The sequence below is a fragment of the Cetorhinus maximus genome, chromosome 2 (genome assembly GCF_964194155.1).
Source record: "Cetorhinus maximus chromosome 2, sCetMax3.hap1.1, whole genome shotgun sequence".
In the NCBI taxonomy this organism is placed as follows: Eukaryota; Metazoa; Chordata; class Chondrichthyes; order Lamniformes; family Cetorhinidae; genus Cetorhinus; species Cetorhinus maximus.
The window spans coordinates 104637495-104665426 of NC_135880.1; the positions used below are offsets into that span (position 1 = coordinate 104637495).

Consider the following 27932-nt stretch of genomic DNA (forward strand, 5'->3'; position numbering starts at 1 on the left):
AGGAGCATCCTGATGTGCCATTGATGTCTATAATCTCAGACCCGCCTGCCAGAGAATCCCACAATGGCTTTATCCAGGCATGCTTCACTTGAGAAGAGTGCTTGCATCATTGAAAGCTTCCCATCACAACCCCTGTGCAAACACCACTACCCGCTCCACCCCACCAACACCAGCAAACCTCTTCCGTACAAGCACCCAGTCACCCATCAAATTCACAGCCTTAACCGCCTCATAAAGGTGACTCTTGCCATCCACCAGAATCAACTTGTCAATCGGGGAATCAAACAAAGTAGAGACCAAGTCTGAGATTTTTTGGCCCCGCCGCAGGCCACAGGCCATTCAAATCTCCGCTGACTTCGGCATGACCGGTGAGAGGGGCAGGAAAATCCCACCCCATGACATTCTTATAAACTAAATCTTTAAGAGCATCAATGGAATGAGGACTGAATTTCTCCAATCCCGTAGAGATGTGGTTGGAGGCGGGTGGACCGGGAAAATAAGTGGAAAACTCATTGGGATGGCTTCCCATCTCCAGGAGAATTTCCTAGCGGCAAGCTGAGAACAAAGTCAGCAGCCCACTCCATGGAGGCAGACAGCCAATTAAGGCCCCACCTATAGCAGCCTTTGCTCTTTCTTTGTTCAATTCCTTAACAGATCTGATTTGTGGCATAACAAGACTGTTATTTATCTGGCAGTCAAAAAGATCAGCAACTTAAGAGTTTTAACCTATATTTTCACTGCAAAACTTATGGTAAAGAGGCTTTATTAATCACCATGAGATTGACTACTCAAGGCTACTTGATACACAAGTCACATATCAGTACAAAGAGAGTGTGGACTTACCTGCGGATGCAAACCTTCACACTGGATGCACTTTAAAAGCATAATCCCTATCCTACCATTCACAACAATTCACTCCTACCACAATCGTCTGCTGGTTAGCAGATTCTAGGTGGCTGTGTTGTGTGTCATAAAAGTCCCTCAAAGCCTGCACAGAGTTCAGATGGGGTCTCCAACACCAATGTACAAAGTGTTGTCATGTCCCAGTATATTCTGAACTTCAAACTAATATTTATATTTTAAAAACTGACTACAAAATGCTACAAAAAAAAGGTGGTCACCTGAGGGTCACTTGACTTCTCTTGTGGACTGAAATCAATCCCCTGTCTCAAGAGGGGACAAAAAGAACCTTCCAGACTGATGTTGACTCAATGCCCTTTCCTGAAACTAAATCAAAAGAGTAATTTCGAATTGAATGAGTCATCCAGATACAAAGACAATGGCTGTCTCAAACTCTCAAGGTTTGAAATCCACAACACAAAATGTATAATTGACCTAATCACCCATCTTATTTTGAGGACTTTGACTTGTACAAGTCACATGATGACACAGCCATACTTTCTGTTTGCTTTTAAAAACAGCAGAAGCTACTCTGAAGACAGAGTTCCATCAGAAAGCCATCAAACCAGCTGCTAGTCATCTAAGCGCCAAGGTAATAAATAGCAATAATTTAGGAGAAAGGCTTCCCCCCAGCCTGTTCCAATTTCGAGTTCACCAGGGAATCAACTTCCTGGAAATTCAACTACAAGAAGCCTCGTAGCTTCCTGAAAATCCTTTCCTTTACAAGATATTCTCTTCAACTAAAGCATCAGCTCATCTAAGAAACTACAGTTCTGCAACAAAAGAGACCGAGGCAACCATAACTTGTAAGTGTATAATTTTACCTTCATCTGTATCTACTCTTTGTGCATTTGGTACTGCCTGTGAGTTGAGTGAGTGAAACGCCTTGTTTTAAATTCCGGGGCAAGTGTATAATAATAAATACCTTCCTTTGTTTTAAACTCTCAAAAGCTTGCTGCTGGGTAATTTAATTGGGACAGTCTTTCTGAGGGTCAGAAAGCACACATCTTTTATATACAAACATATTTATCATGGGCAATAAAAAGGAACGCAACAATTCTGTCTGTGACAGTGTTATGTATAACAAGACATGGCTACTGAATTACCAATTGTCTGGGTCAATCAGAGGCATTTTCCAATTTCTCAGCGTAATTGCCATATGTCTGCCTACTGATCCACATCTCAGCACAGGGATGTGTTAGAAAGCTAACCCCTTTTAAGGCAATCTTTTGCAAAAACAAAATGACACTTTAACGTGTCCTTTCTGTGAAAGAAAATAGGCAATGACTCCCAAATCATGACAATCAGCACTCAGTGCGCTTTGGATAATGGATTTGGGAAAACATACCCCTCCCAAACATGTGTACTGAACTAGTAAAGCATCAAAGAAAATATGCCACCTTCAACTGTCTATCATTACGCATTAAAACTAGTGAGTGGCCTCAGGATTCCAAAGGTACTATACTATATTTTACCATTATCTGACAGATTAATAAACAACAGACTGCCGCCTAACATTACTTCACAGCCCAAAAGCACCCTTCTAAACCATCCTGAAAGCAATCATCATTTCTGGCATCAATGGAAGTATCAGAATAAATATGCATTATTCATGATTAGAATAAAAATCTAACACATGACTAAGTTTAAAAACACACAGAACAGCACTTGCAGAGGTCCAGGAAGGTTTTAGCTAAAAGCAAAATACTGCGGATGCTGGAAATCTGAAATAAAAACAGAAAATGCTTGAAAAACTTGAGGGTATGACAGCATCTGTGGAGAGATAAACAGAGCTGAAGAAGGGTCATGCAGGCTCGAAACGTTAACTCTGTTTCTCTCTCCACAGATGTTATCAGACCTCCTCAGCTTTTCCAGCATTTTGTTTTTATTCCAGGAGGGTTTCGTTTAAGCAAGTTTTCAACATTTCCCCTAGCACCCTATCCCCATTGCTTCTGAGAAAGATTTCATGCCACCCCACCATCCCCCTTCCCACCCCATCACTAAGCAAGCTTACGCCTCCTTTCCCCTGCTGAAAAGAATCTTTGGCCCAAAACCACCCCGATGAGCAAGGTTTCTGCTCTACACCAACAGCAACACCATTCTCTGTGCGATTCCCTGTCCCTGAACCTAGCTGGGAAAGTTTTAATCCATTTCCAGTGGTTAACTCAATTCAGGAAGCAGTAATGGAACAAGCAAGCGACAAAATAACATGAGAAATTAAGACAAAAATTGCACACTCCTCTCTCAATAAGCAAGTCCTTGTGAGCTATATTTTCATTTCAACCTATGTGCTAGCTGCTAATTCCTCCCCTCCACTGGCTGAAGTTGCTCCTCATAGGCTTCCCATTCCCTGTTTAATTTCCACTTTTACCAGAGCCCACCACCACCACCACCACACAACATTCCCCACCCACTTTCCATCCACAAGAACTCCACTACCACTGGCTGTCTTTTACCTCTACTGGTGGCTGGTTTCCCTGCTTTCTTTCTCACCTCCTCTCCCCTCTCTCCCTTCATTTTCAAAATTACGTCCCTCTCTCGCTTTGCTCTGGCACATTCTCTTGTCTTCTTTCCTTCTCTTTTTTCCCTCCTTCCCTTCCATGGCTTCTCCTCTTTCTCTGCCTAATTTTTGCCCCCTTTTCCTCCATCTTTACTCAATGGTTTTGACTGCATGTTTGAAACACAATCAGAGATTGTCTAGTTATATATTATAATTGCTGAGTGGGTTGCAGCATTCCATTTCAAAATGCTTTGAAATGTCCAATGTTACAGAATCATACGGCCCATCATTATACTGTGTTTACAGGGAATACCTCTATTAAGTTGTCACCATTTAACAGTACGTGTTATACTTATGGGTGGCACTGTAATAGGATTTTCATTATTAAATTAGCTATTGAAAAAAGTGCAAAATTTTGTTTAGAGAATTCATATCAGAAAAACTCATACTCACCTTCCGGGAGCGGAGACAGCCAGATCTGCAAGGGACACTGCTACTCGGGCAGCGGATAAATAGAGGGCGAGGCTCGGGGCCTTCACTCACCTTCCGGGAGCAGAGACAGCCAGACCCGCAAGGGACACCTCTACTCGGGCAGCGGGCTGAGTTTGAAAAAAAATATCCAGGAGTGACATCACAGGAAAACTAAGTTCATTGGGTGGTGAGAAGTTGCTGTTAGGGAGTGTGTTTAAATAGCTTAAAACTAGAAAAACGTATCATTTATAAAGAAGTAGCTACTTGGATTTCAATAAGGAACACTGGCAATAGGGAAGTAAAGTTAAATCAAGTCAAAGTGAAATAAAGTAATAAAATAAACCAAAGTAAGATAAAGTTAGCATAAGTGTAGTAAAGTTAAGTTACTAGTAATTTATTCTCCTCACTCTACTTACTCCAAGTGTAATAAATAGTTTTTAGAGTTACGGGATGGCAAGTTAGCTCAGCCAAGTGGAGTGTACATCCTGCAGTATGTGTGAAGTTGTGGACGCACTATGTGTCCCTGACAAACACATCTGTAGGAAGTGTCACCAGCTGCACAAGCTTGAGCTCCGGGTTTCAGAACTTGAGCAGCGGCTAGAATCACTGTTGTGTATCTGCGAGGCAGAGGACTACGTTGATAGCACGTTTAGGGAGGGGGTCACACCGCATGTCAGAAGTCAGAAGTAAACCAACTGAGCACTAATGCTGTTGAAGACGAGTTTCTGGAGTGTGTTAGGGATGGTTTTCTAGAGTAGTATGTTGAGGAGCTGAATAGAAGACAGGCTATTTTAGATCTAGTATTATGTAATGAAAAAGGGCTAACTAATAATCTTGTAAAAGAACCTTTAGGGATGAGTGACCACAATATGATAGAATTTTACATTATGTTTGAAAGTGAGATAGTTCACTCTGAAGCAAGGATGTTAAAGTTGAATGAAGGAAATTATGAAGACATGAGGGACAAATTGACTGAGGTGGATTGGGAAATTACATTAAAGGTATGACTGTACATAGGCAATGGATAGTCTTCAAAGAACTATCACGTACCTTACAGCACCTATACATTCCTTCAAGGTGCAAAAACCCAAAAAAGTCAGTCAACCGTGGCTGACAACGGAAGTTAAGGATTGTATAGGATTAAAAGAAAAGGCATAAAAAGTTGCCACAAGTAGTAGTAAACCTGAGGATTGGAGGTTTTTAGAATACAGCAAAGTAAGACCAAGAAACTGGTAAAGAAAGGGAAAATAGAATATGAATGCAATCTAGCAAAAAACATAAAAATGGACTGTAAAAGCTTCTAGAGGTATGTAAAAAGGAAATGTTTGGTTAAGACAAATTTGGATCCATTACAGGCAGAGTCAGGAGAATTCATAATGGGAAATAGAGAAATGGCGGAGAAGCTAAATGATTACTCTGTGTCTGTTTTCACTGAGGAAGATACAGGAAATCTCCCAGATTTAGAGATCCAAGGAACTAGGGAGAATGAGGAGTTGAAGGAAATTAGTATAAGTAAGAAGGTTGTATTGGAGAAATTAATGGGACTGAAAGTTGATAAATCCCGAGACCTGATATTCTGCATCCCAGAGTGTTGAAAGAGGTTGCTATAAAGATAGTGGATACATTGATGATCATTTTCCAAAATTCTATAGATTCTGTAATGGTTCCTGAAGATTGGAAGGTAGCAAATGCCGCCCCACTACTTAAGAAGGGAGGGAGAGAGAAAACAGGGAATTACAGACCTGTTAGCCTTACATCAGTAGTAGGGAAAATGCTAGAATCTATTATAAAGGGTGTGATAATTGGATACTTGGATAATCATGAACTGATTGGGCAGTCAGCATGAATTTGTGAATGAGAAATCATGTTTGATGAACTTGTTGGAGTCTTTTGAGGATGTTACTAACAAAATTGATGAAGGAGAGTCGATGGACGTAGTATACTTGGGTTTTCAGAAGGCTTTTGATAAAGTCACCCCATAGGAGGTTGATTAGCAAAATAAAAGCACATAAAATAGGAGGCAATATACTAGCATGGATTAAGGATTAAGGCAGAAAATAGAGAGTAAGAATAAATGGGTCATTCTCGCGTTGGCAGGCTGTGACCTGTGGGGTACCACAAGGGTCAGTATTTGGGCCCCAGCTGTTCACAATACATATCAATGATTTGGATGTGGGGACCAAACGTAATATTTCCAAGTTCATGGATGATACAAAACTAGGTGGGAATGTGTGTTGTGAGGAAGATGTAAAGCGGCTACAAAGAGGATTTGGACAGACTTAGTGAGTGGGCAAGAACATGGCAAATGGAATATAATGTGGAAAAATGTGAGGTCATCCACTTTGGTAGAAGGGACAGATGTGCAGAATATTCCCTAAATGGTAAGAGATTAGAAAATGTAGATGTACAAAGGGACCTGGGTGTCGTTGTCCATAAGTCACTGAAAGCTAACATGCAAGTGCAGCAGGAAATGAGGAAGGCTAATGGAATGTTAGCCTTTATCGCAAGAGGATTTGAGTACAGGAATAGTGAAGTCTCGCTTCAATTGTATAGAAGCTTGGTTAGACTCCACCTGGAGTAGTGTGAGCAGTTTTGGTCCCCTTACCTCAGAAAGGATATTATTGCCATAGACAGAGGGCAACGAAGGTTCACCAGACTTGTCCCGGGGATGGCGGGACTATCTTATGAAGAGAGATTGGGGAAACTGGGGTATTCTCTAGAGTTTCAAAGAATGAGAGACGATCTCATTGAAAGCAACAAAATACTTAAAGGAATAGACAGGGTCGATGCAGGTAAGATGTTTCCCCTGGTTGGGGAGTCTAGAACCAGGGGACACAATTTCAGAATAAGGGGGAAGTAACTTAGGACCGAGATGAGAAGAAATTTCTTTATTCAGAGGGCTGTGAATCTTTGGAATTCTCTACCCCAGAGGGCTGTGGAAGCTCAGTCATTGAGTATGCTTAAGGCAGAGATTAATAGATTTCTGATTAACAATAATGTAATGGGTTATGGGAATAGTGTGGGTAAAAGGCATTGAAGTGTTCGATCAGCCATGACCGCATTGAACGGCGGAGCAAGCTCGACGGATGGATGGCCTTCTCCTGTTCCTATGTTCCGAAAAGGTTGTGGCAGCTTGCAATTGCAAGCCCCAACCACTAAGTGTCACTGTGCAGCAGTCTAAGCTTGCACCAATGAGCAGCCAGATTGGTATATGTAGGTAACAAGGAAATAAGATTAATTTGGAATGTAACTTGTATTTTCATTGTTATGCCTTTACAACTCTGACAGACTAACTTGCATACCAGCGGTTAACTATTTCTCTGTCCACAAAATGCTTCAAATCTACCTGTAGCCTGCAGACAATCAGTCTTTCAAGTCAACCACCCACACAAATCCAAGCATCCCATCCCAGCCACCAACATCATCCTTGAGTATCAAGCTAAACTGATCTTCCATGTCCACTGAGCAGCATCTTGTCCCTAATCTCCACACCAAGAAAACCTCACCCAATTTCCACAGGATTTTATTTGTTTTTTGTCTCTCTTGAACCCCAGCAGGCACCTCTAGCACATTCTCCTGGTTTGAACATTTTACCTTGTTTCCTGCCTTTCACCTCTCCTTTGAAATCCACATGTACCCACCCAAGTACAGCCACTCAAATAATACACTAAGTCTCTCACCGAGATAACTTCAGTGTTTACCACCCTCATTCACAGTAAAAAGCGATTTCTCTCAGTGATTTTAACCTCTATTTCATCATGTCATCTCTTCTGAGTTCACTGTCCTCATATCTTCCCTTAATCTCTCCCTCCATTTGAACTCCCCTACCCATACTTACAGCCATCCCCTCAATCTTGCCATCCCATGTGACCTCTCCACTGCCATCGTGTCAATCAAAGATAAGCCCACCTCTGAGCTCTTCCGTATATTCCTCTCTATTCGCATCCCCCTTCCCCACTCCCAACCCCATTTCTTTCTGCTGCCACCCCTTGAAAAATATCTCCCTCAAGTTGCTTACAAATACACTTTAAATTTCCCAACCATCTAGCTTTTGGCCTCCACTACCATCCCATCCCCCACTCCAACCATTCACCATCACATTTCTGCAGCTACCAATAAGCTCAATCATACCCTCACCTCCACCTCTGATACCCTTGTCTCCATTACCCTCTCTCACCCTGGTCATTCACCGGTATTGTCCTCATCTCTTCTCCCTTCAGTATGTGAACATAAGAAATAGGAGCAGTAGGCCACATGGCCATTGAGCCTGATCTGTCATTCAATACGATCATGGCTGATCTTGGGTTTCAAATCCACTTTCCTCCTCACTCCCCATATCCCTTGATTCCCTATGAGACTAAAAAAACCCAGAGGGGTTTTTTAAATACATAAAGAACAAGAGAATAACTAGGGAAAGAGTAGGGCCAATTAGAGACCATAGAGATAATGTGTGTGTGGACACGGAAGATGTGGTACAGTCCTCAATGAATACTTTGCGTCGGTCTTCACAATGGATAAGGACGACACAGGTATAGACAACAGGGTGGAGGACTGTGAAATATTAGAGGAAATTAACAGAGAGAGAGAGGAGGTACTAGCGGGTTTAGCAGCTTTAAAAGTGGCTAAATCTGCAGGCCCAGATGAGATGTATCCCAGGCTGTTGAGGGAGGCAAGGGAAGAGATATTAGGGGCCCTGGCAGCAATTTTCAAATTCTCTCTGGCCACAGGTGAGGTGCCAGAGGACTGGAGGACTGCTAACGTTGTCTCACTATAAAAAAAGGAAGTGATAGACCAGGAAATTACAGGCCAGTCAGTCTAACCTCGGTGGTGGGGAAGTTACTAGAAAGAATTCTGAAAGACAGAATATATCCGCACTTGGAGAAACACGGATTAATCAGGGATAGTCAGCATGGATTTATTAACTGAAGGTCATGTTTGATAAATTTGATCCAATTTTCTGAGGAGGTAACCAAGAGTGTTGATGAGGGTAATGCATTTGATGTGGTCAACATGGACTTTAGCAAGGCTTTTGATAAGGTCTCTCATGGCAGACTGGTCAAGAAAGTAAGAGCCCATGGGATCCAAGGCAAAGTGGCATGTTGGATCCAAAATTGGCTGAGAGGCAGGAAGCAGAGGATGATGATAGAGGGATGTTTCTGTGACTGGAAGTTTGTTTCTAGTGGGATTCCACAGAGCTCAGTGCTGGGGCCAATGCTATTTGTGGTGTACATAAATGATTTGCACTTAAATGTAGGGGGTATGATCAAGGAGTTTGCGGATGACGCGAAAATTGGTAGGGTGGTAAATAGTGAGGAGGATAGCCGTAAACTGCTGGGGGATATTAATGGGCTGGTCAAGTGGGCAGAGCACTGGCAAATGGAATTCAACCTGGAAAAGTGTGAGGTAATGCACTTGGGGAGGGCTAACAAGGCAAGGGATTACACTATGAATGGTAGGACCCTGGAAAGTACTGAAGATCAGAGGGACCTTGGTGTGCATATCCATAGATCCCTGAAGGTAGAAGGGCAGGTAGAGAAGGTGGTTAAGAAGACAAATGGGATACTTGCCTTTATTAGTCATGGCATAGAACACAAGAGCAGGGAGGTTATGCTGGAACTGTATAAAATGCTGGTTAGGCCACAACTGGGGTACTGTGTGCGGTTCTGTTCACCACATTATAGGAAGGATGTGATTGTACTGGAGAAGATGCAGAGGAGATTTACCAGGATGCTGCCTGGGCTGGAGGTCTGAGCTATGAGGAAAGATTGGATAGGCTGGGGTTGTTTTCCTTGGAGCAGTGAAAAATTTGATAGAGGTGTATAAGATTATGAGGGACATAGATAGGGTGGATAGGAAGGCACTTTTTCCATCAGTAGAGGGGTCAATAACCAGAGGGCATAGATTTAAGTTAAGAGGTAGAAGGCTAAGAGGGGAATTGGGGAGAAATTTTTTCACCCAGAGGGTGGTGGGAGACTGGAACTCACTGCCTGAAAGGGTGGTTGAATCAGAAACTCTCATAACATTTAAGAAGTATTTAAGTTTCACATGCATTGCCATAGCCTCCAGGGCTATGGGCCAAGTGCTGGAAAATGGGATTAGTGTAGTCAGATCTTTGTTGACAGGCATGGACACGATGGGCTGAATGGCCTCCTTCTGTGCTGTAAACATCTGAGTCTATACCAGCCTTAAATATTCATCATGAAGCATTCACAGCCCCCTAAGATAGAGAATTCCAAAGATTCACAACCCTTTGAGTGAAATAATTTCTCCTCCTTTCATTCCTAAATGATCCTCATCCAGAGACTGTACCCCTGTGTTTTAGATTCCCCAACCAGTGGAAACAATCTATCCACCCTATCAAGCCCATTCATAATCTTGTATGTTTCAATGAGATCGCCTCTCATTCTTCGAAACTCTGGAGAATATAGGCCCAATTTATTCACCCTCTCATCATAGGTCAACTCCCTCATCCCAGGGATCAATTTAGAGCACCTTTGCTATCCTGCCTCCAATGCAAGTATCCTTTCTTAAATGTGGATTAAATTTGGATACAACGTGCCACAAAATTGCACACAGTACTCCAGACGTGGCCTCACCAAAACCCTGTACAATTGTAGTAGGACTTCTTTATTCATGTACTTCAATCCCCTTGCAATAAAGGCCAACGTGCCATTTGCCTTCTGAATTGCTTGCTGTACTTGCCTGCTAACTGCCTGTGTTCCTTGTATGAGCACGGTCAAGTTTCTTTGAACATCAATCTTACAAGTTTCTCACCTTTTAAAATATATTCTTTATTCTTGCGACCCAAGTGAATAACTTCACACATCCTGAAATTATACTCTATCTGCCATCTTGTTGCCCACTCACTTAACCTGTCTATATTTCTTTGCAGCCTCTGTGTCCTCCCCACAGCTTACCTTCCCATATAGTTTTGTATTATCAGCAAACTTAGATATATTACTCTCAGTCTCTTCATCTAAGTCATTAATATAGATTGTAAATAGCTGAGGCCCCAGCACTGACCCTTGGGGCACTCCACTATTTACTGCCTGCCAATTTGAAAATACTCCGTTTACACCCACTCTCTGCTTCCTGTCGGTTAACCAATCCTCTATCCATGCCATTACCCCCAACTCCATGAGTACTTATCTTGCCTATTAGCCTTTTGTGTGACACCTTATCAAATGCTTTTTGGAAATACAAGTATAATTCATCTACTGGTTCCCCTTTATCTACCTTACTAGTTATATTCTCAAAAAACTCTAATAAATTTGTCAAACAAGATTTCCCTTTAGTAAAACCATGTTAACTTGTTCTAATCATATAATGCTTTTCTAAATGCATTGTTAAGACTTGCTCAATAATAGATTCCAGACTAACTTGCCTGTAATTCACTGTTTTCTCACTGGTTCCTTTCATGAAAAGTGCTGTAACATTTGCCAACTTCCAAACTGATGGGACTGTTCTCAAATTTAAGGAATTTTGGAAAATCATAACTAGTGCATCCACTATCTCTGCAGCTATCTCTTTTAGAATCTCAGAGTGTAGTCCATCAGGTCCCAGGGATTTGTCAGATTTTAGTCCCTTAAGTTTCTCTAATACTCTTTCTCTGCTGACATTAATTTCCTTAATTTCCTCACTCTTTTTAGCCCCTAAGTTACTGTCAATTTCTGGTATGAAACTTGTGTCTTCTACTGTGAAGACAGACACAAAATATTTGTTCATTGTCTGTGCCATTTCCTCATTCCCCATGATAACTTCTCCTGCTTTGCTTCCAAGAGACTAATGTTTACTTTAGCTATTGTTTTCCGTTTACAAACATACAAACAAACATACGAATCAGGAGCAGGGGCAGGAAGAGGCCAGTCGGCCTCTCGAGCTTGCTTCACCATTCATTAAGATCATGGCTGATCTGATTGCAGCCTCAACACCACATTCCCACCTATCCCCGATAGCCTCCCTTGTTAGTTAAGAATCTATCTACTTCTGCCTCAAAAATATTCCATCACCCTGCTTCCACCGCTCTCTGGGGAAGAGCATTCCACAGACTCACGACCCTCTGAGAGAAAAAAATTCTCCTCATCTCAGTCTTAAATGGGAGGCCCTTTATTTTTAAACTGTGTCCCCAGTTTGAGTCCCTCCCACAAAGGGAAACATCCTTTTAAGATCCACCTTGTCAAGTCCCCTCAGAATCTTATATGTCTCAATAAGATCACCTCTCATCCTTCTAAACTCCAATGGACAGAGGTTCAGCCTTTCCTCATAAGATAACCTCCCTATCCCAGGTATCAGTCGAGTGAACCTTCTCTGAATTGCTTCTTTCCTAAATAAGGAGACAAAAACTGTGCACAGTAATCCAGATGTGGTCTCACCAAACCCCCTTAACAACTGTAGCAAAACATCCTTACTTTTATATTCCATTCCCCTTGCAATAAACAACAACAGTCCATTCCTGTACATGCCTTCCTAATCACTTATATACTTGTAAAAGTACTTACAATCAGTTTTTATATTTCTGGCTAGTTTATTCTCCTTCTATTTTTTCCCTTTTTAACAATTTTTTGGTAGCCCCTTGCTGATTTCTAAAACATTTCCAATCCTCAAACTCGCTACTACTTTTTACAAGATTGTAAGCATCTACTTTCAATCAAATACTATCATTAACCACACATGGGTCTTTCTTGCTAAGCTTTTGTTTTTCAAAGGAATGTATTTTTGTTGAACATTTTGAATTGTTTCTTTGAATGTCTCATACTGTTCATTTACTGCCATACCTTTTATTCATTTTAACCAATTAGCCTTTGCCAGTTCTCCCCTCATACCTACGTCATTGGCTTTATTTAGGTTTAAGATTCTTGATTGTGATTGGAGCACGTCACTTTCAAACTTAACATGGAATTCAATGGTATTATGATCACAATTTCCCAGAGGATCTTTTACTATGACATTATTAATTAAGCCTGCTACATTACACAATAATAGACCTAAGATAGCTTTATCCCTAGCGGTTCCACAATGTATTGCTCCAAGAAACTATCACAAAAACATTTTACAAACTCATTTTCTAGGCCACTCTTTAATTGTCCCAGTTTATATGAGGATTAAACTCCCCCACAAATATTACATTGCCTTTGTTACAAGCTCCAATAATTTCTTGTTCAATGCTCTGCCCTTTAAAAGATTAAGGGAACTTCTCAGGTATTGTCTATCTCCCCTGAAAACTGCTGTAGCAATTTTACACAATGCTTTAGTCTCAGTGCTACAAATAGCACTCGTGAATTTCAACCCAAGGGAACTTCATTCTGACTTGAAGCAAATAAACTTATTTGGCTTGAGAAATGTGACTGTACAGAACTAGCTCAAGTAATAAAGGAGAATTGACTACAGGTAGATTAACCTGAGGATGAGATTATTCATATTTATCACAAATTCACATAGTATGTGTTATATTCCTTTCTTTTCTGCTTGATTATAATTTTTAATGATCTGACAACTTTCCATTGTTGTTGCCTTACTAAAGGGTGTGATTGGTGAAGGTTGTGCCCTGTGATAGTGCTTCATAAAGGTAACCTTAATCTGATTTGATTATTCTCAATCAAATATGATCATTGGTGTTGCCAATCTGAACACTGCTTATCCACGTGTTAATTAAGCAAGAATAGAGTTTTCAGATGATTAAGTATCTGATTATTAGCTCATTTTTAATCCACAGAGGTTATCTAGCAACTCTTGGATTGAAGAAGCTGATCAAGTTGAGAGTAGATATGATTTCTCACCATGCTTGGCGGATTGCTCCTCAGATTCATCAGGGGACGGAAGGCATGATTGTGTTGTCTTGGCGCTTGTTATCAACTGCTTGGATAAAGAATGGTAACTCCAGCTCTGAGCAAGTGTGGACCTGAAATAGTTGATGGCAAAGTCAACCGAAACACTACTCGGCAAAATATAGGATACTAAAATTGGTGATTTACTCAAAGTGATAGCTTTCGCCTTCCTAGATGGGCCCACTGTTATAAACAAACTGTCTTATGTGGCTCAATGTCAAATTTTGTTTTTAAATAAATCTTTAAATGTGTTGATTTATCTACATTCCTCAATTTGTATTTACAGTAACTACAGCATATTCTATTTTTGGTTTTTCAAAATGTTTAATCTGAAATTAAGGACAACAGAGAACATCACTTGGCCAGGGTTCAAAGGCACCAACTGGAAGTGTGCTGTCCTGCATGTTGGCTGAGAGCAGGATCAGTTTTGTAAATGCAGATGTTGGGGATCTGAAATAAAAACACCTTTTATGAGAGTTCCAAAGAAGAGTCATATTGGACTTGAAACATTAACTCTGTTTCTCTCTTCACAGATACTGCCAGACCTATTGAGTTTTTTCAGCACTTTTAGTTTTTATTTCCGTTTTCTCAATATTGTGCTCTGATTGAATAGCCTTCCAACACTCATTAACAAGACTAACATGTGAATAATGGCCATTTGGACAGAATGCTGGCTCCGGCCCCAGGGTAGGAGAACAGAAGACAATTGGTGAGAGAACAAAATGAACACATTACACAAAGGACAGAACCAAGTACAAATTAAAACAGTCTCTATTCAAATGTATGGCCTGTTTTTCATCTCTTCTCATAGCTAGTGGGTAAATGCCTCACCTAATATTTAGCTACATGAACCAGGATGATACAGATTCCATCCCTTGTCTAGGAAGAGACAACCCATCTCTATTGCGATTGCAGTTTAGGAACTTCAATTGCCACTAGGTTAGGTAAAGGCAATAATTCAGCCAGAGTTTCTGCTCCTGATTGTAAGTCAGTGATCACTGCTGGCACACAAGTATTTGTGAAAGCCCAGTGTGAGCAATATTAGCTAGGTTGTGAGATCCATCCACTGTTGAATAGCCTAGTAAGGAACTAAAGAGTGGCAGCAACCTGTGGCTGGGACTTTAGGTGAAGGTAATAGCCCTGCCCACAGGCCATAATGTCAGGGGCAAGTCCACTTCCACTGGCCCTAGAAGCCACGGTTCAATTTTACGTTGTTCAGGCAGTTAACTGATTGCAGTCACGGCTTTTGCCTTTTCCAGGCAGGATATTCCATCTCCAAGAACTGCTGACCAATCGGAGGGCTGGCCAATCGGAGGGCTGGCAGCTCTTCAGTCCCAGTAGCGCGAGCAGGAGTGGTGGGCGCTGCTGGGACTGCAGCAGTTCCCAGACCAGCGATGATGGAGCAGGCCTAGAGTGCAGCTAAGTAGGGTCAGGGTAGACCTGGCAAGGAAGACGGGGCTAATCGCGAGGGCAGCGTGGGGGCTATTCCACTGGGGCGGTCCTTGCTGCTGGGGGGATGCCCTCTATGGGCCACAGGGAGCATGATCAGGAGGAAACCGTCCACCTCCCCCATGAACTCCCTGGGAGGATGCCAGGTTTTACCAAGTGCCCATCTGCAGCTGGTAAAGGGGCTTCAATTGGCAAAGGGCAGATAGGCTGCCTGCCACCTTTTTTTATTTATTCATTCATGGGGTGTGGGCATCGCTGACTAGGCCAACATTTATTGCCCAAACCTAATTGCCCTTGAAAAGGTGATTATGAGTTGCCTTCTTGAACTGCTGCAATCCATCTGTTGTAGGTACAACCAGAGTGCTGCAGGGAAGGGAGTTCCAGGATTTTGACCCAGCAACAGTGAAGGAATGGCAATATAGTTCCAAATCAGGATGGTGTGTGACTTGGAGGGGAACTTGCAGGCAGTAGTGTTCCCACAGACCTGCTGTTTTTGTACTTCTAGGTGGTAGAGGTTTGGAAGGTGCTGTTGAAGGAGCCTTGGTGAGTTGCTGCAGTGCATCCTATAGATGGTACACACTGCTGTCACTGTTTGTCGGTGGTAGGAGTGGATGTTGAATTGGTGGATGGGGTGTCAATCAAGTGGAATGCTTTGACCTGGATGGTCTTGCGCTTCATGAGTGTTGTTGGAGCTGCACTCATCCAGGCAAATGGAGAGTATTCCATCACACTCTTGACTTGTACCTTGTGGATGATGGACAGGCTTTGGGGAGTCAGGAGGTGAGTTACTCGTCGCAGGATTCTCAGTCTCTGACTTGCTTTTGTAGCCACAGTATTTATATGGCTAGTCCAGTTCAGTTTCTGGTCAATTGTAACCCCCAGAATGTTGATAGTTGGGGATTCAGAGATGGTAATTCCATTGAATGTCAGTGGGGGATGGTTGGATTCTCTCTTGTTGGAGATGGTCATTGCCTGGCACTTGTGTGACGCAGGTTTTACTTGCCAATTGTCAGCCCAAGCATGAGTATTGTCCAGGTCTTACTGCATTTGGACATGGATTGCTTCAATACCTGAGAGTTCACGAATGGTGCTGAATATTGTGCAATCATCAGCGAACATACCCACCTCTGACCTTATGATGGAGGGAAGATCATTGATGAAACAGCTAAAGATGGTTGGGCCTAGGACACTACCCTGAGGAACTTCTTCAGTGATGTCCTAGGATTGAGAAGATTGACCTTCAACAATCACAATCATCTTCCTTTGTGCTAGGTATGACTCCAGCCAACTGAGAGTTTTCTCCCTGATTCCCATTGACTACAGTTTTGCTAGGGCTCCTTGATGCCACACTCAGTCAAATGCCGCCTGATATTAAGGGCAGCCACTCTCACCTCACCTCTTGAGTTCAGCTCTTTAGTCCATGTTTGGACCACGGCTGCAATGAGGTCAGGAGCTGGGTGGCCCTGGTGGAACCCAAACTGAGCATCATTGAGCAGGTTATTGCTGAGTAAGTGCCACTTGATAACACTGTCAACGACACTTTGCACCACTGTGCTGATGACTGAAAGTGGACTGATGGGGCCAGGCTGGATTTGTCCTGCTTTTTTGTGGACAGAACATATCTGGGTGATTTTCTGCATTGCCGGGTAGATGCCAGTGTTTTGACTGTACTGCCAAGAAAAGAAACTGACAAATACCCATTACTTCCAGGAAAGAATGGGTTACAATTGAAAAGGAAATGAGGTAGAGAGTCCTAGGATGTGGATTCATGATTGTATCCCATATTTCCTACAGTATAACAGTGGGTGGAATCTTCTGCTCTCACTGGTGGTGAGCTTGGAGGTGGGAAGGGAATGTAATTAAGTGAGTGTAGCTAAACCTCACCACCTTTCTGCCCCCACTAGAATTAAGTTCTGGGCAGGAAGGCCCTTGGACAACCGTTCCGACCTGCCACTAATTGAGGCCCTTAAGTGGCCAATTAATGACTACATCAGGGCCTCATCCCATCGCTACTGTTATTAACCCAGCTGCAAGCGGGTCTGTCACCATGCAGCGTATACAACAGGTGAAATTGTACAGGCCACTTGTCACCTTGGGGGTTTGGGGAGCGGGGGGGTTCCTCGATCAAAGGCACTCAGTGCCTGATCAAGAGGCTGGACATTGGGAAGGCAGGGAGGGCCTGAAGAGAGACACTCCCCTTTCCTTGGTTCTGACCCCTGCCCCTCCACGACCCCTAGCCCACAGAATAGCCCCCTCCCCTACATTACTTACTTGTAGCCTGGGTCCTCCACAATCCTGGGACTCTGGGGTGGGGTCCTTCCGGCAGCAGCCACGGCCCCCTCAGTGACGCCCTATGAGTGCAAGAGCTGTTGGCCTCTGATTGGTCAGCACTTCTTGCTAGGCAGGACTTCTGCCCCCGAGGTCTTGATTTCAGGGGACGGCCAGCCGGTGGCCTCGCCACTGCCTGATTGGCTTGTGGTTCGGCAGGACTTCTGGAAAGGAGGAACCTTGGGATTCTCGCCAGCTCTCCAGCCGACAGGCGAGATCCCCGGTGCCTCTAAAAGATTCCACCCAGTGACTACAATTCAAAAGTTCTTCATTAGCTGCAAATAGCTTTGAGATGTTCAGTGCTCCCCACAAGGAAAAAACAGTAAAAACTGGGAAATAAGAATACTGGTCCAAACTGATCTCGTATACCTTAAAATGGACATCAGTAAAAACTGGGAAATAAGAATACTGGTCCAAACTGGTCTCGTATACCTTAAAATGGACATCAGTAAAAACTGGGAAATAAGAGTACTGGTCTGAACTGTTTTTTCCTTCTGAGCCATGAAAGGTGCTATAGCAATGTAAGCCTTTCTTTTTTTCTTTTCACACACATATGCTGAGATCACATGCCAAAAGGAGGGAGCAATGGGTTGCAGTCACTTTCCCACTTGACGGGAGTGAAAATCCTGCCCTGGGCTGGCACAGTACACTTTGTAGTTCTCAGATTCAGGCTAACATTGACAAAAGCCTGTCAGCCAAGGTTGCTGGATGGCATAGGGAGATCCATGAAACATTTGAGGAAGCAAATCTCATCCCTTCCAAAAATGAATCCTGGTGAAATGAAACAAGTTAATGATCTTGTTTCTAATGTTGACTAATTCCTGAATTAAATCTCACTCAGGACAATGGATTGCTTAGTGATAAATAGAGTTAGAGATGTGTATAATGTTGCTCTTACCGGTGAACTTCAGGAGGGGTGCGCTGAATTTTGGTGCTTGCTTCTATAACTTCTTTCGCAACTCTCCCACTACAATCAATGAGATAAATATGTAATTTTATGTAACGTCTAGTTTCTACCTTTGAAAATAATGACATTTACTAAAGATTTTCAGAAATCCAACACAGTGTAAGAGATGTCTACACAGGAGCATGTGTTCCTAAACAAAACCACTTATATTAATCCTCCAACCCCTCATCCACTTACTTTCAATTACTTTGTATTTCTTCAAACTGCCACAAATGTTAAAGCAGGTTTTCAAATTATTACCAATTTTATTTACTTTTCCTCATCTCTTCTGAAAGTACCAACCTACAATGGAACCTCTCCCAAGGAGTTATTCTTCATCTATTCGGTCCCCACAGTAATTTCAGCCAGCTCACTGGGGGTTGGGGCAGGCGTTGAGTAGCAAGCATCACAGCTGATCCTTTATTCAGCTGATGTCCATTTATTCACATTTTATAATAGTGGTCGCTGTATAGCAGTCAAAAACACCGGCTGTTTGTCCCCCGCCCCCAGGTCAATTTTAGCAGTCCTACCACCAATGTGCATGAGATTAGCTAATTCAAAAATACTAGTGACCAAACTTAGAACCAAGTTATATGTATGGATTAGCATTATACAGTGTTACTAATTATAAAAGCATAGATTTAGTCCTATGCTCAGCAAGTGGCCTTAAGAGTTCCCACTACCAGCCCAGTGTATCAGTGGTGGTCAGTAAGCAAGTTGGTTCCTTCACACACTTCTCAAATCACCTTGAAAACCTGACGGTGCTCTCAATATTATTTGTCTGCCTTTCCAAATTCCTATTAACCATAAATGCCTTCGCTCACGGAGCTCTAGAAATTTGACTCCATACAGGATCCGGCTTTTAACAATCCATTTACTTATCAAACTAAAGAATCTTCTTTGACCCCTCTTGCTCCTATCCATAGTGCACTTTTCTAATACCCTGTTAGCCATTCTCCCAATACCTGACCTCTCTGAAAAGTGTCCCGACCATATCCAAAAGGATACCTGAATTCTCCAAATGGATACCCTACTTCTCGAAAGAACTTCAATAGGTCTAGACCTTCTACCAGGTCTAATGTGCACACGTCGTATTTCCCGCTCCCTCCTTATGAAAAACAGATCACTTTAACATGTACAGCTATCTCCATGAACCACAGATGTCCAAAGTTCGACCCACATCCCCATACGCAGCACCCCCCCCACCCCCTCCCCCCCCCCCGCCAACCCCCAACACACAGCAAAAATGGTGGGGGCTGGTTTCTGGGACATGACTTCTGGATAATGCATGATCATTATACTGTTTCTCTCTAGTCCTTATACCAAAATGCATCACCTCACACTTGTATTAAATTCCATCTGCGACTTGTCTGTCCATTCTGCAAGCCGACCTATGTCATGTTGCAGGCAATTCATATCATCCTCACTGTTTGCCACTCTCCAAGTTTGGTATCATCTGCAAATTTTGAAATTTTACTCTGTATTCCAATATCCAAGTCATTTATAAATATCAAAAAGAGCAGTGATCCTAGCACTGACCCTCGGAGAATACCACTGTCTATCATCCTCCATTATTAAAAAAAAACTATTTACCCCACTTACTGTTTTCTATCCTTAAGCCAGTTTTTTATCCAAGATGACTTTAACCCTCCTATTCTCTGAGCTTCAATTCTGTTAACCAGTTTTTTATTAGGTGCTTTATCAAATGATTTGTTAAAATCCATATAGACAACATCCATTGCATTCCCTTCATTAGCTTTCTCTGTCCCTTCATCAAAAAATTCAATTAGGTTAGTGAAACACAATCTGCCTTTTTACAAATCTGTGCTAGCTCTCCTTATTTAACTCAAACATCCCCGAGTTCCTGTAAATTTTTTTGATTCTAGTTTCTGAAACCTTACCCACAACTGATGCTAAACTAACATCGTGTGTGAACTTTCCAGAGGGTGAAGTTGCAGATGAGTCCTGCTGCAGGGCTCAGGTGAGGAACTGTTGATTTCAAATAAGGTCTTTAGTTAAAATGGGAAAAGATGTAGTGTTGTAGTGTTCAATGGTCTGATTGATCAGTGTTTGATTAGGTTAGTCAATGCACTGATCTATGTTCATTGTGCTTGATTGCTTAAGTCTGAAGGTGGAGCTAGAGAGTTTTAGCAATGACATCATAAGAACATTCTGGAACGTTGACCTGGATTCTGGCTGAGACCATTTATGTGGAAATCCTGTAACTGCAGAGATATTTTAAAGTACTGGAAATAAACCTGTTGTAGATTTAAACTAGTGTCACCTCTGCAATGCTCTGAGTTAAATCAGATATATAAAATATACAGAAAACTGGTGAACATATAACATTACAATTTTACAGGGCACCAGCCCTTGCCCCAATTGAGGCCCTTAAGTAACCAATTTATAGCCAGTTAAGGGACACTTTCCATGCTGGCCTCAATTCTGAGACCAACAAGTGGGGTTCAGGGATGGGACTTGAAGCCTAACGGGGTATCCTGCCCAGGCCTCAGGCGGGAGAGGGGTGGGGGATGTGCCTTCATTACTGTCCCTGTTTCAAGATTGGGCACAACCCCAGGGGAGGTGATGGTGTAGTGATATTGTTGCTGAATTAGTAATCCAGATATCCAAGGTAATGCTCCGGGGTCCTGGGTTTGAATCCCACCAAGGCAGATGGTGGAATTTGAATTCAATAAAAATCTGGACGTAAGAGTCTAATGACGACCATGAAACCATTGTCAACTGTTGTAAAAATCCATCTGGCTCACTAATGTTCTTTAGGGAAGGAAATCTGCCGTCCTTACCTGGCCTTGCCTACCTTTCAAAAAACAGTCCCCAACCCCCCTCACCCACTGTGACCTGTGGCTCCAGGACTTTGATTCTGGGGACTACTTGTAGTCCCAAGAGCAGCCAATGCTCCCGGTGGTTAGGACTACAGAGCTGCCAGACGACTGATTGACCAGCAGCTCTCTGAGGCAGGACTTCCGTCCATGTGATGATCAGCAGTCCCGCCTCCCACCAATTAATGCCTGAAAGTATTACTCTGTTACTATGTCTTATAGTTCACAGGTGGTAGCTGAAAGGTACAAATTTGTCCTCTCATCTTTTTCTGTATTTTAGGCCAGGATACTGAGGTCGGCGAGCGGGGGCGGAACTCACAACGTCACTCCGCATCATTTAAAGTTTCAGGTCGGTGGGGGCACAGCCAAATCAGCTCTTCGTCCGCCGACCTGTCAGTGGCCAATTGAGACCATTTAAAAACTAATTCAAGTAGTTAATAGACTTGCCTGTCCAACCTTAAGGTTGGCGGGCAGGCCGGGAGCCCTGGCAGGCTTCAGAACAAGCGGGATGAGGTTTCATGAAAGTTTTTTAAAATTTAAAATTTAATAAAAGTTTGAATAAAAGTGATGGACATGTCCCAATTTCACATGAGGGGACATGTCAGGGAAATTTTATGTTTGTGCATTGACCATTTTTGAATTTGGCACCAATCTCTGATGCAGCACTTAGCCTCAGGGAGATGAGTGCACTCTTTCGCGCGAATGCACAAAAGAGTGCACTCCTGGCTTAGGGAATCCCCCTGCCCGCACAGGGAGCACATAGCACTTCCTGGCAGGTGTCGTGCTGGGCGGGCCTTAATTAGCCCGCCCACATAAAATGGTGGTGCGCCCCCAATCTGGGGCGCCAATTAGAGGCGTGCCTGCATGTGCCCGCTCCTACATTTCCCCCCCACCCCCAACGGGGGTGAAAATTCTTCCCTCTATTTCTCCCCTCATAGCCTACCTGGAAATGGCACTTCTGAGCATTTTATCTCCATAAACGGTTCTTATTTTCTTTCTCAGTGACAGTGACAAATTTGCTGAGAATTATCAGTGCGATTAAAGTAGGAGATCTTAATCTTCAGTTGGGAGCACATGATCTCCCATCTGAGTCTTCCATCACATGCGTGAAAGTTAGCAGTCATTCTAACTATCCACTATCCTCTAAGTACCTTATAGTATTCTGCCTATTTCCCAGTTACATCACAAGGAAACAGAAAAATATCCTGTAATATTATATGTGGTATATATGACCCAGGTGTATCGGTTGTATGTCAGCCTTATAAGAAATGGTACTTTTCAGAATATTCTAGAATTATTTGTTAGCAACAATGCATAGCTTTAAGTTTAATTTATATTTTGTATTTGAGTGTTGAGAAAGGTGAAATCTGGTTTTAGTTTCATTTAAAGGATGTTGTGAGCTGGGTGCTGGGAAGCCTGGAGCCGTGTTTGTATACATGCATTTTTAAAGAGGTTTTACAACTCTTGAAGTGAAGAGATGAATTACCAAGTGTTAGTACTTTAGTGAAGTTAAAAAAAACAAAGTAGAAAAAACTGTGCTGTTGCCTAGTGACAGGGGTCCAGAGACCATAGAGAGAGACAAGGAAACACAGCAGACTTGTCAGTTAGTATGCGTATATACCAGAGAGTGCAGGCCTCTCTAATTAGCCTCTCTAATAAGAAATCCCGCAAGTCTGCTGTGGAACTGAGCTTAGGGAACTCATGTTTGCTCTGAAGTTGAAGTGATAGTGAGTTTAGATTGTGGTTTCTAGGTGTTTCAAGGAAAGATACCAGCTGAAGAAAAGCATCTAGTGATTCAAATTTTCTTTTATCTCAACAACTCCAGGAGTTTGGCAGAAGAAAACTGTTTGAAACTGAGCTAAAGCAAACAAGAAACCTTGGTGTTAAAACGGTGGTAAATCTTCACTGGGGTTTTGTGTCTGTAGGAGTTGTTGAGATAAAAGAAAATTTGAATCACTTTCTGGCATCTGTATTGAAATCTTTCCAACCTTTTTGTCTCGTGTAATATAGTTATTTATTTCTTTTTTAATAAACGTTTCAGTCTTTGTGTTTATGGTATAGTGGCAGACTCTTGTGAATGTGTTCTGTAATTGACCTCTATAGTTTCTAAAAAAAAAGTTAGGATCTACCAAACCAGGTTTCATTCTGGGATCTGGCTTATCCAGTATTGACATCATCTGGGATCATAACATCTTATAGAATTAGCAGGTGTGGTATGAGGCCATTCGGTAGAAGGCTGTTTTGTTTCTCTCTATGGAAAAACACAAACATTCCCTGACAGTCAGTGGCTGAGGCAAAACAAAGATAATAGCCAAGGAGAGTGGTGCCCTCGGAGTCTCACGTCGAGGTCTCTTGGTACAAGCTTCCATGTTGACATTCCTGAGTCAATAGGACAGCATCTTATACCCTCTTATCGAGGCAGGAGTTAACAAATGGCACCCAGCATTGGATAAGCTAAAAGATTACCTTGAGCCAAAGTGATGGACAAGGCGGTGACACCTTGAGTACCTGTTCTTTGGTCATTGATTAGAGGATTGACATAGGGTAAACAACCAGCCTCTAGAAAAAAAGTAAATTAACAGGTGCTTGGAGGGAAAGGGGGCAGTCCTTATCAGATGGAGGAAGATCAGGTGAAGAGTTTTCTAACACTTTGCTAGAGAGCAGAAAACTGCTGCCACAAGCTAGAGATATCAATACTCATTCTATGTCCATCCATTCATCCTCCAAGACTGGTAAACCATTCTCACCTGTCACGGATCATATGCTTTTTCTATCTATTTAGCTTATACATCACTTTTAAACTGTTGCTTTTTCATATATTACTTAATAAAGTATTTTAAAATCACTTATGAGCTTGACCCCATTTTTGGATAATCTGTGATTCCCGAACCTGAACCTTATAACATGTAAAAACATGTGAACCTGTAACTTCAATGCAAACTGATCTGATCTTAGGGAAAATCTGTAGATTCTATTCTCAGGAAACTTAGGGATTTGGGCCTGGGAGTCACACAGTTCTGATACTAGTTTAGCCACTGTATGGCAGGTCTCTAACGTATTATAAAAAACATTGGCCGGAATTTTCCAGCCCCTCACACGGCAGGATCGGTGATGTGAACGGAGATTTCAATGGCTCACCGGCCCTGCCACGGGGGGAACCTGCCATGGGGGAGCTGGAAAATTCCGACCAGAGATTGCTAATTGTATTTAGGACCTTAGGGCAAAGATAATTGTGCAAAGAATTTGTCTGAGCTATCTTGACATGACAGAAAGGCTCACCTGAAACGAAACCTCCTGCCTTTAAAGAAGATGTTGCTGCTGGAGACAGTTTTGATCTGACTGGATTTTTCATACCTATAAATGTGAAAAAAAAATCATTAGTATTTGGGGTGATTGTGATCCTTTTGTCAAAATGCCAAAGCAAAATCTATGTCTGCCCAAAATACTGAGTATTTAGGACTAAGGTTCACTGCTTCTACATTTGTCAGATGTTGGGCAGATCAGAGGTTGGGGATTCTGGTGTGAGTAAATCACTTCCTGACTCTGCAAAGTCCATACCAGGCACAACTCAAGAGTGTGATGGAATACTCTCCACTTGCCTGGTTGAGTGTGCTCCAACAACACTCAAAAAGCTCGACACCATCCAGGACAAAGCAGCGCGCTTGTTTGACACCTCATCCAACACTTTCAATATTCATTCCCTCCTAGATGATGCACTGTAGCAGCACTGTGTAGCATTTACAAGATGTACTACAATAATTCAACCATCTAGAAGTACAAGGGCAGCAGATATTTTTGAACACCACCATCTGCATGTCTTCCTCCAAGTCTCACACCATCCTGACTCAAAACTATATCACTTTTCCTTCACTGTTGCTGGGTCAAAACCCTGTAACTCCCTCCCTAATAACACTGAGAGTGTACCAATACACATGGACTGCTGCGGTTCAAATGGCAGCTTACCACTTTCTCAAGGGCAATTAGGTATGGGCAATAAATGCTGGCCTTATTAGCAATGCTCATTTTGCTCTGTCTACAGCATGCTGCTTCCACTGTTTAACATGCTTGTAGTTCTATGTTTTGTCTTCACCAGGTTAGCACCTCATTTTTAAGTATGGCTGATGCTGTCCCTGGCAAGCACTCCTGCACTCCCCATTGAGCCAAGGTTGCTCCCTTGGATTATAAGACTAAAGAAGTCTTATTACAATTACACACGGCCGTGCTAAGCCCCAACTAGAGTACTGTGTGCAGTCTGGGTCTTCTTACCTAAGAAGGACATACTTTCCCTAGAGGAAGTGCAATAAAGGTTCACTAGACTGGTTCCTGAGATGAGGGGATTATCCTGTAAAGAGTGATCAAGTGGACCAGGCCAGTATTCCATGGAGCTTAGAAGAATAAGAGATGATAAATGCCATGAACCTAATTGAGGACCTGGATGCAGTAACCTAAAAAGTTGAATGACCTCGCTCGAATGGTCAAGGTAAGTGAATGTTTCCTCAAATGCAAAATCCCACCAACTGTGCACTAGTCTCACACACTGTTCAATCCACCATAACCCCACCATTCACCTACCAACAATCTCTTATCAATCACGTTCCACAGCTAATATTCATAGTTTCACCTCATTCTCACATGCTTAACAATGCTCCACATCCCACAGCCGGCACAAGCTGCCAGCTATTCAAGCATGGAAGCCCATGAAAGAATAAAAAAAACTTACTCCGATGGAGGAGATGGCAGTCGCCAGCATTGGAGCGGTCATCAAGGCTGTGCACAGCAGTGGATCTGAAACCATCAAAGATGATGGTATTCCCTCATCTAATTCTCCTTTGAGCATCCCACTTCCCCATCCTGCAATCTCCATTTTTTCTTTCATAGGATATGAGTGTCACTGGCTAGGCCAGCATTTATTGCCTATCCCTAATTGCCCTTGAGAAGGTGGTGGTGAGCCACCTTCTTGAACTGCTGCCGTCCATCTGATGTAGGTACACCTACAGTGCTGTTAGGGAGGGAGTTCCAGAATTTTGACCCAGTGACAGTGAGGAACGGTGATATATTCCATTGAAGGGGAATATGCAGATGGTGGTGTTCCCATGCACCTGCTGGCCTTGTCCTTCTAGATGGCAGGGCTCACGAGTTTGGAAGGTGCTGTCGAAGGAGGCTTGGTGAGTTGCTGCTATATAACAAGCTGCAGATGGTGCAAACATGGACCTCTTGGATTCCCTCCCTCTCCTCACCACAATCCTTCTGCCCTTCTCCTTTCAGATACCCAAAAACTGACACCTAGCTGGCTTCTGGTGGAACAGCAAGAGGTGAAAGAACAGGAAGCCAGTGATGAAGAAACACTGTCACTCACTCACACTCACAGGCACCAACTCAGCTACTCATACTGCACATACCTCTAATCCTGTCTAATCCTGTCCTCTTGCACATCCCCTATTTTAATCGTTCCATCATTGGTTGGCTTTCAGTTGCCTCTGGAACCTCTGGAATTCTCTCCCTGAACCTCTCTGTGTCTCCACATCACTTTCCCCCTTTAAGACACTCCTTAAAAACTATCCCTTTGATCAAGCTCTTGGTCATCTGCCCTAATATCTCATTTTGTGACTCACTGTAATATTTTGTTTTATAATGCCTCTGTGAAGTGTCTTGGGTGTTTTATTACATTCAAGGTGCTATATAAATACTAGTTGTTGTTGTTGATGATAGCTTAGAGGTGGGATTTTCACAAGGTGAGCTACCAGGAGCAGCCTGAACAGGGCAAGAGACAAGGGTAGCCCAGAGGTCAACTCGACGGATGATGAGGTCACATGCGAGTTCTGCTGCAGAGGACTCAGACAAGGAATGCAATGCACCGGTCTATAGAAGAAGGCTGACGTGTATGCAATTGGTGCATTGACAGGCCTACTGGAAAGACTGCAGTCAATGTCGAGGACCATGGAAGGGCATGGTATGAACTTGGCACTCGAACATGAAGTTATACAATAATGATACTACTGGAGATCAGTGTACTGTTTAGGTGATATATTTTGGATAGACTGTTGAATGATTTATATCTCTTCCCATGGAGTGACAGAGGGTAGTAGGTGGTATGGGATTACATTTTTCAGTTAATTCTATGACTAGTTTTTGGAACTATTTTGAAGTAGCGTTGAACAAAAGCCTTCAACACATCTAAACTCTGCCAATCCCCTCCCTCCTAACATAGAAAAAAACAAAACTGATAAATACATTATGCACTTAAACCTTCAACACTCTAATGGTGACCCCAAACTGTTAAAACGAAATATTACATTACAATTTTAAATATAAAAGCATATAAAATTATATGTATTGTTTTAAATTGTAAATAATCATGATGAATTGAGAGAGGAAAAATATGGGAACTTATGTAAATAAATTGAGAAAAACTGTTACCGCATTGATCAACGCAAAAGCAAAATACTGCAGATGCTGGAAATCCAAAATAAAAGCAGAAAATGCTGGAAGTACTCAGGTCTGGCAGCATTGCTGGAGCCAGAAACAGTATTAATATTTCGGGTCAGTGACCTTTCATCTGAACTTCTGATGAAAGATTGTGGACCTGAAACATTAATTTGTTTTCTCTCCAGCCAGACCTACTGAGTATTACCAGCGTTTTCTATTTTTGTACCACATTCATCAGTTTTCCATGA

The 27932-nt window shown here is 42.5% G+C and overlaps 1 protein-coding gene across 1 annotated transcript in view; it reads right to left on the reverse strand.

Annotated features, from left to right (window-relative positions):
• frmd3 (FERM domain containing 3) overlaps positions 1–27932 on the reverse strand; it is a 318178-nt gene that overhangs the window by 38876 nt on the left and 251370 nt on the right. The window contains exons 11-14 of the mRNA XM_078567752.1: positions 24538–24612; positions 18371–18439; positions 13658–13769; positions 6796–6804 (exon numbers count right to left, since the gene is read on the reverse strand). Coding sequence (XP_078423878.1) covers positions 6796–6804; positions 13658–13769; positions 18371–18439; positions 24538–24612 — 265 coding nt within the window. The remainder of the gene's footprint in view (positions 1–6795; positions 6805–13657; positions 13770–18370; positions 18440–24537; positions 24613–27932) is intronic.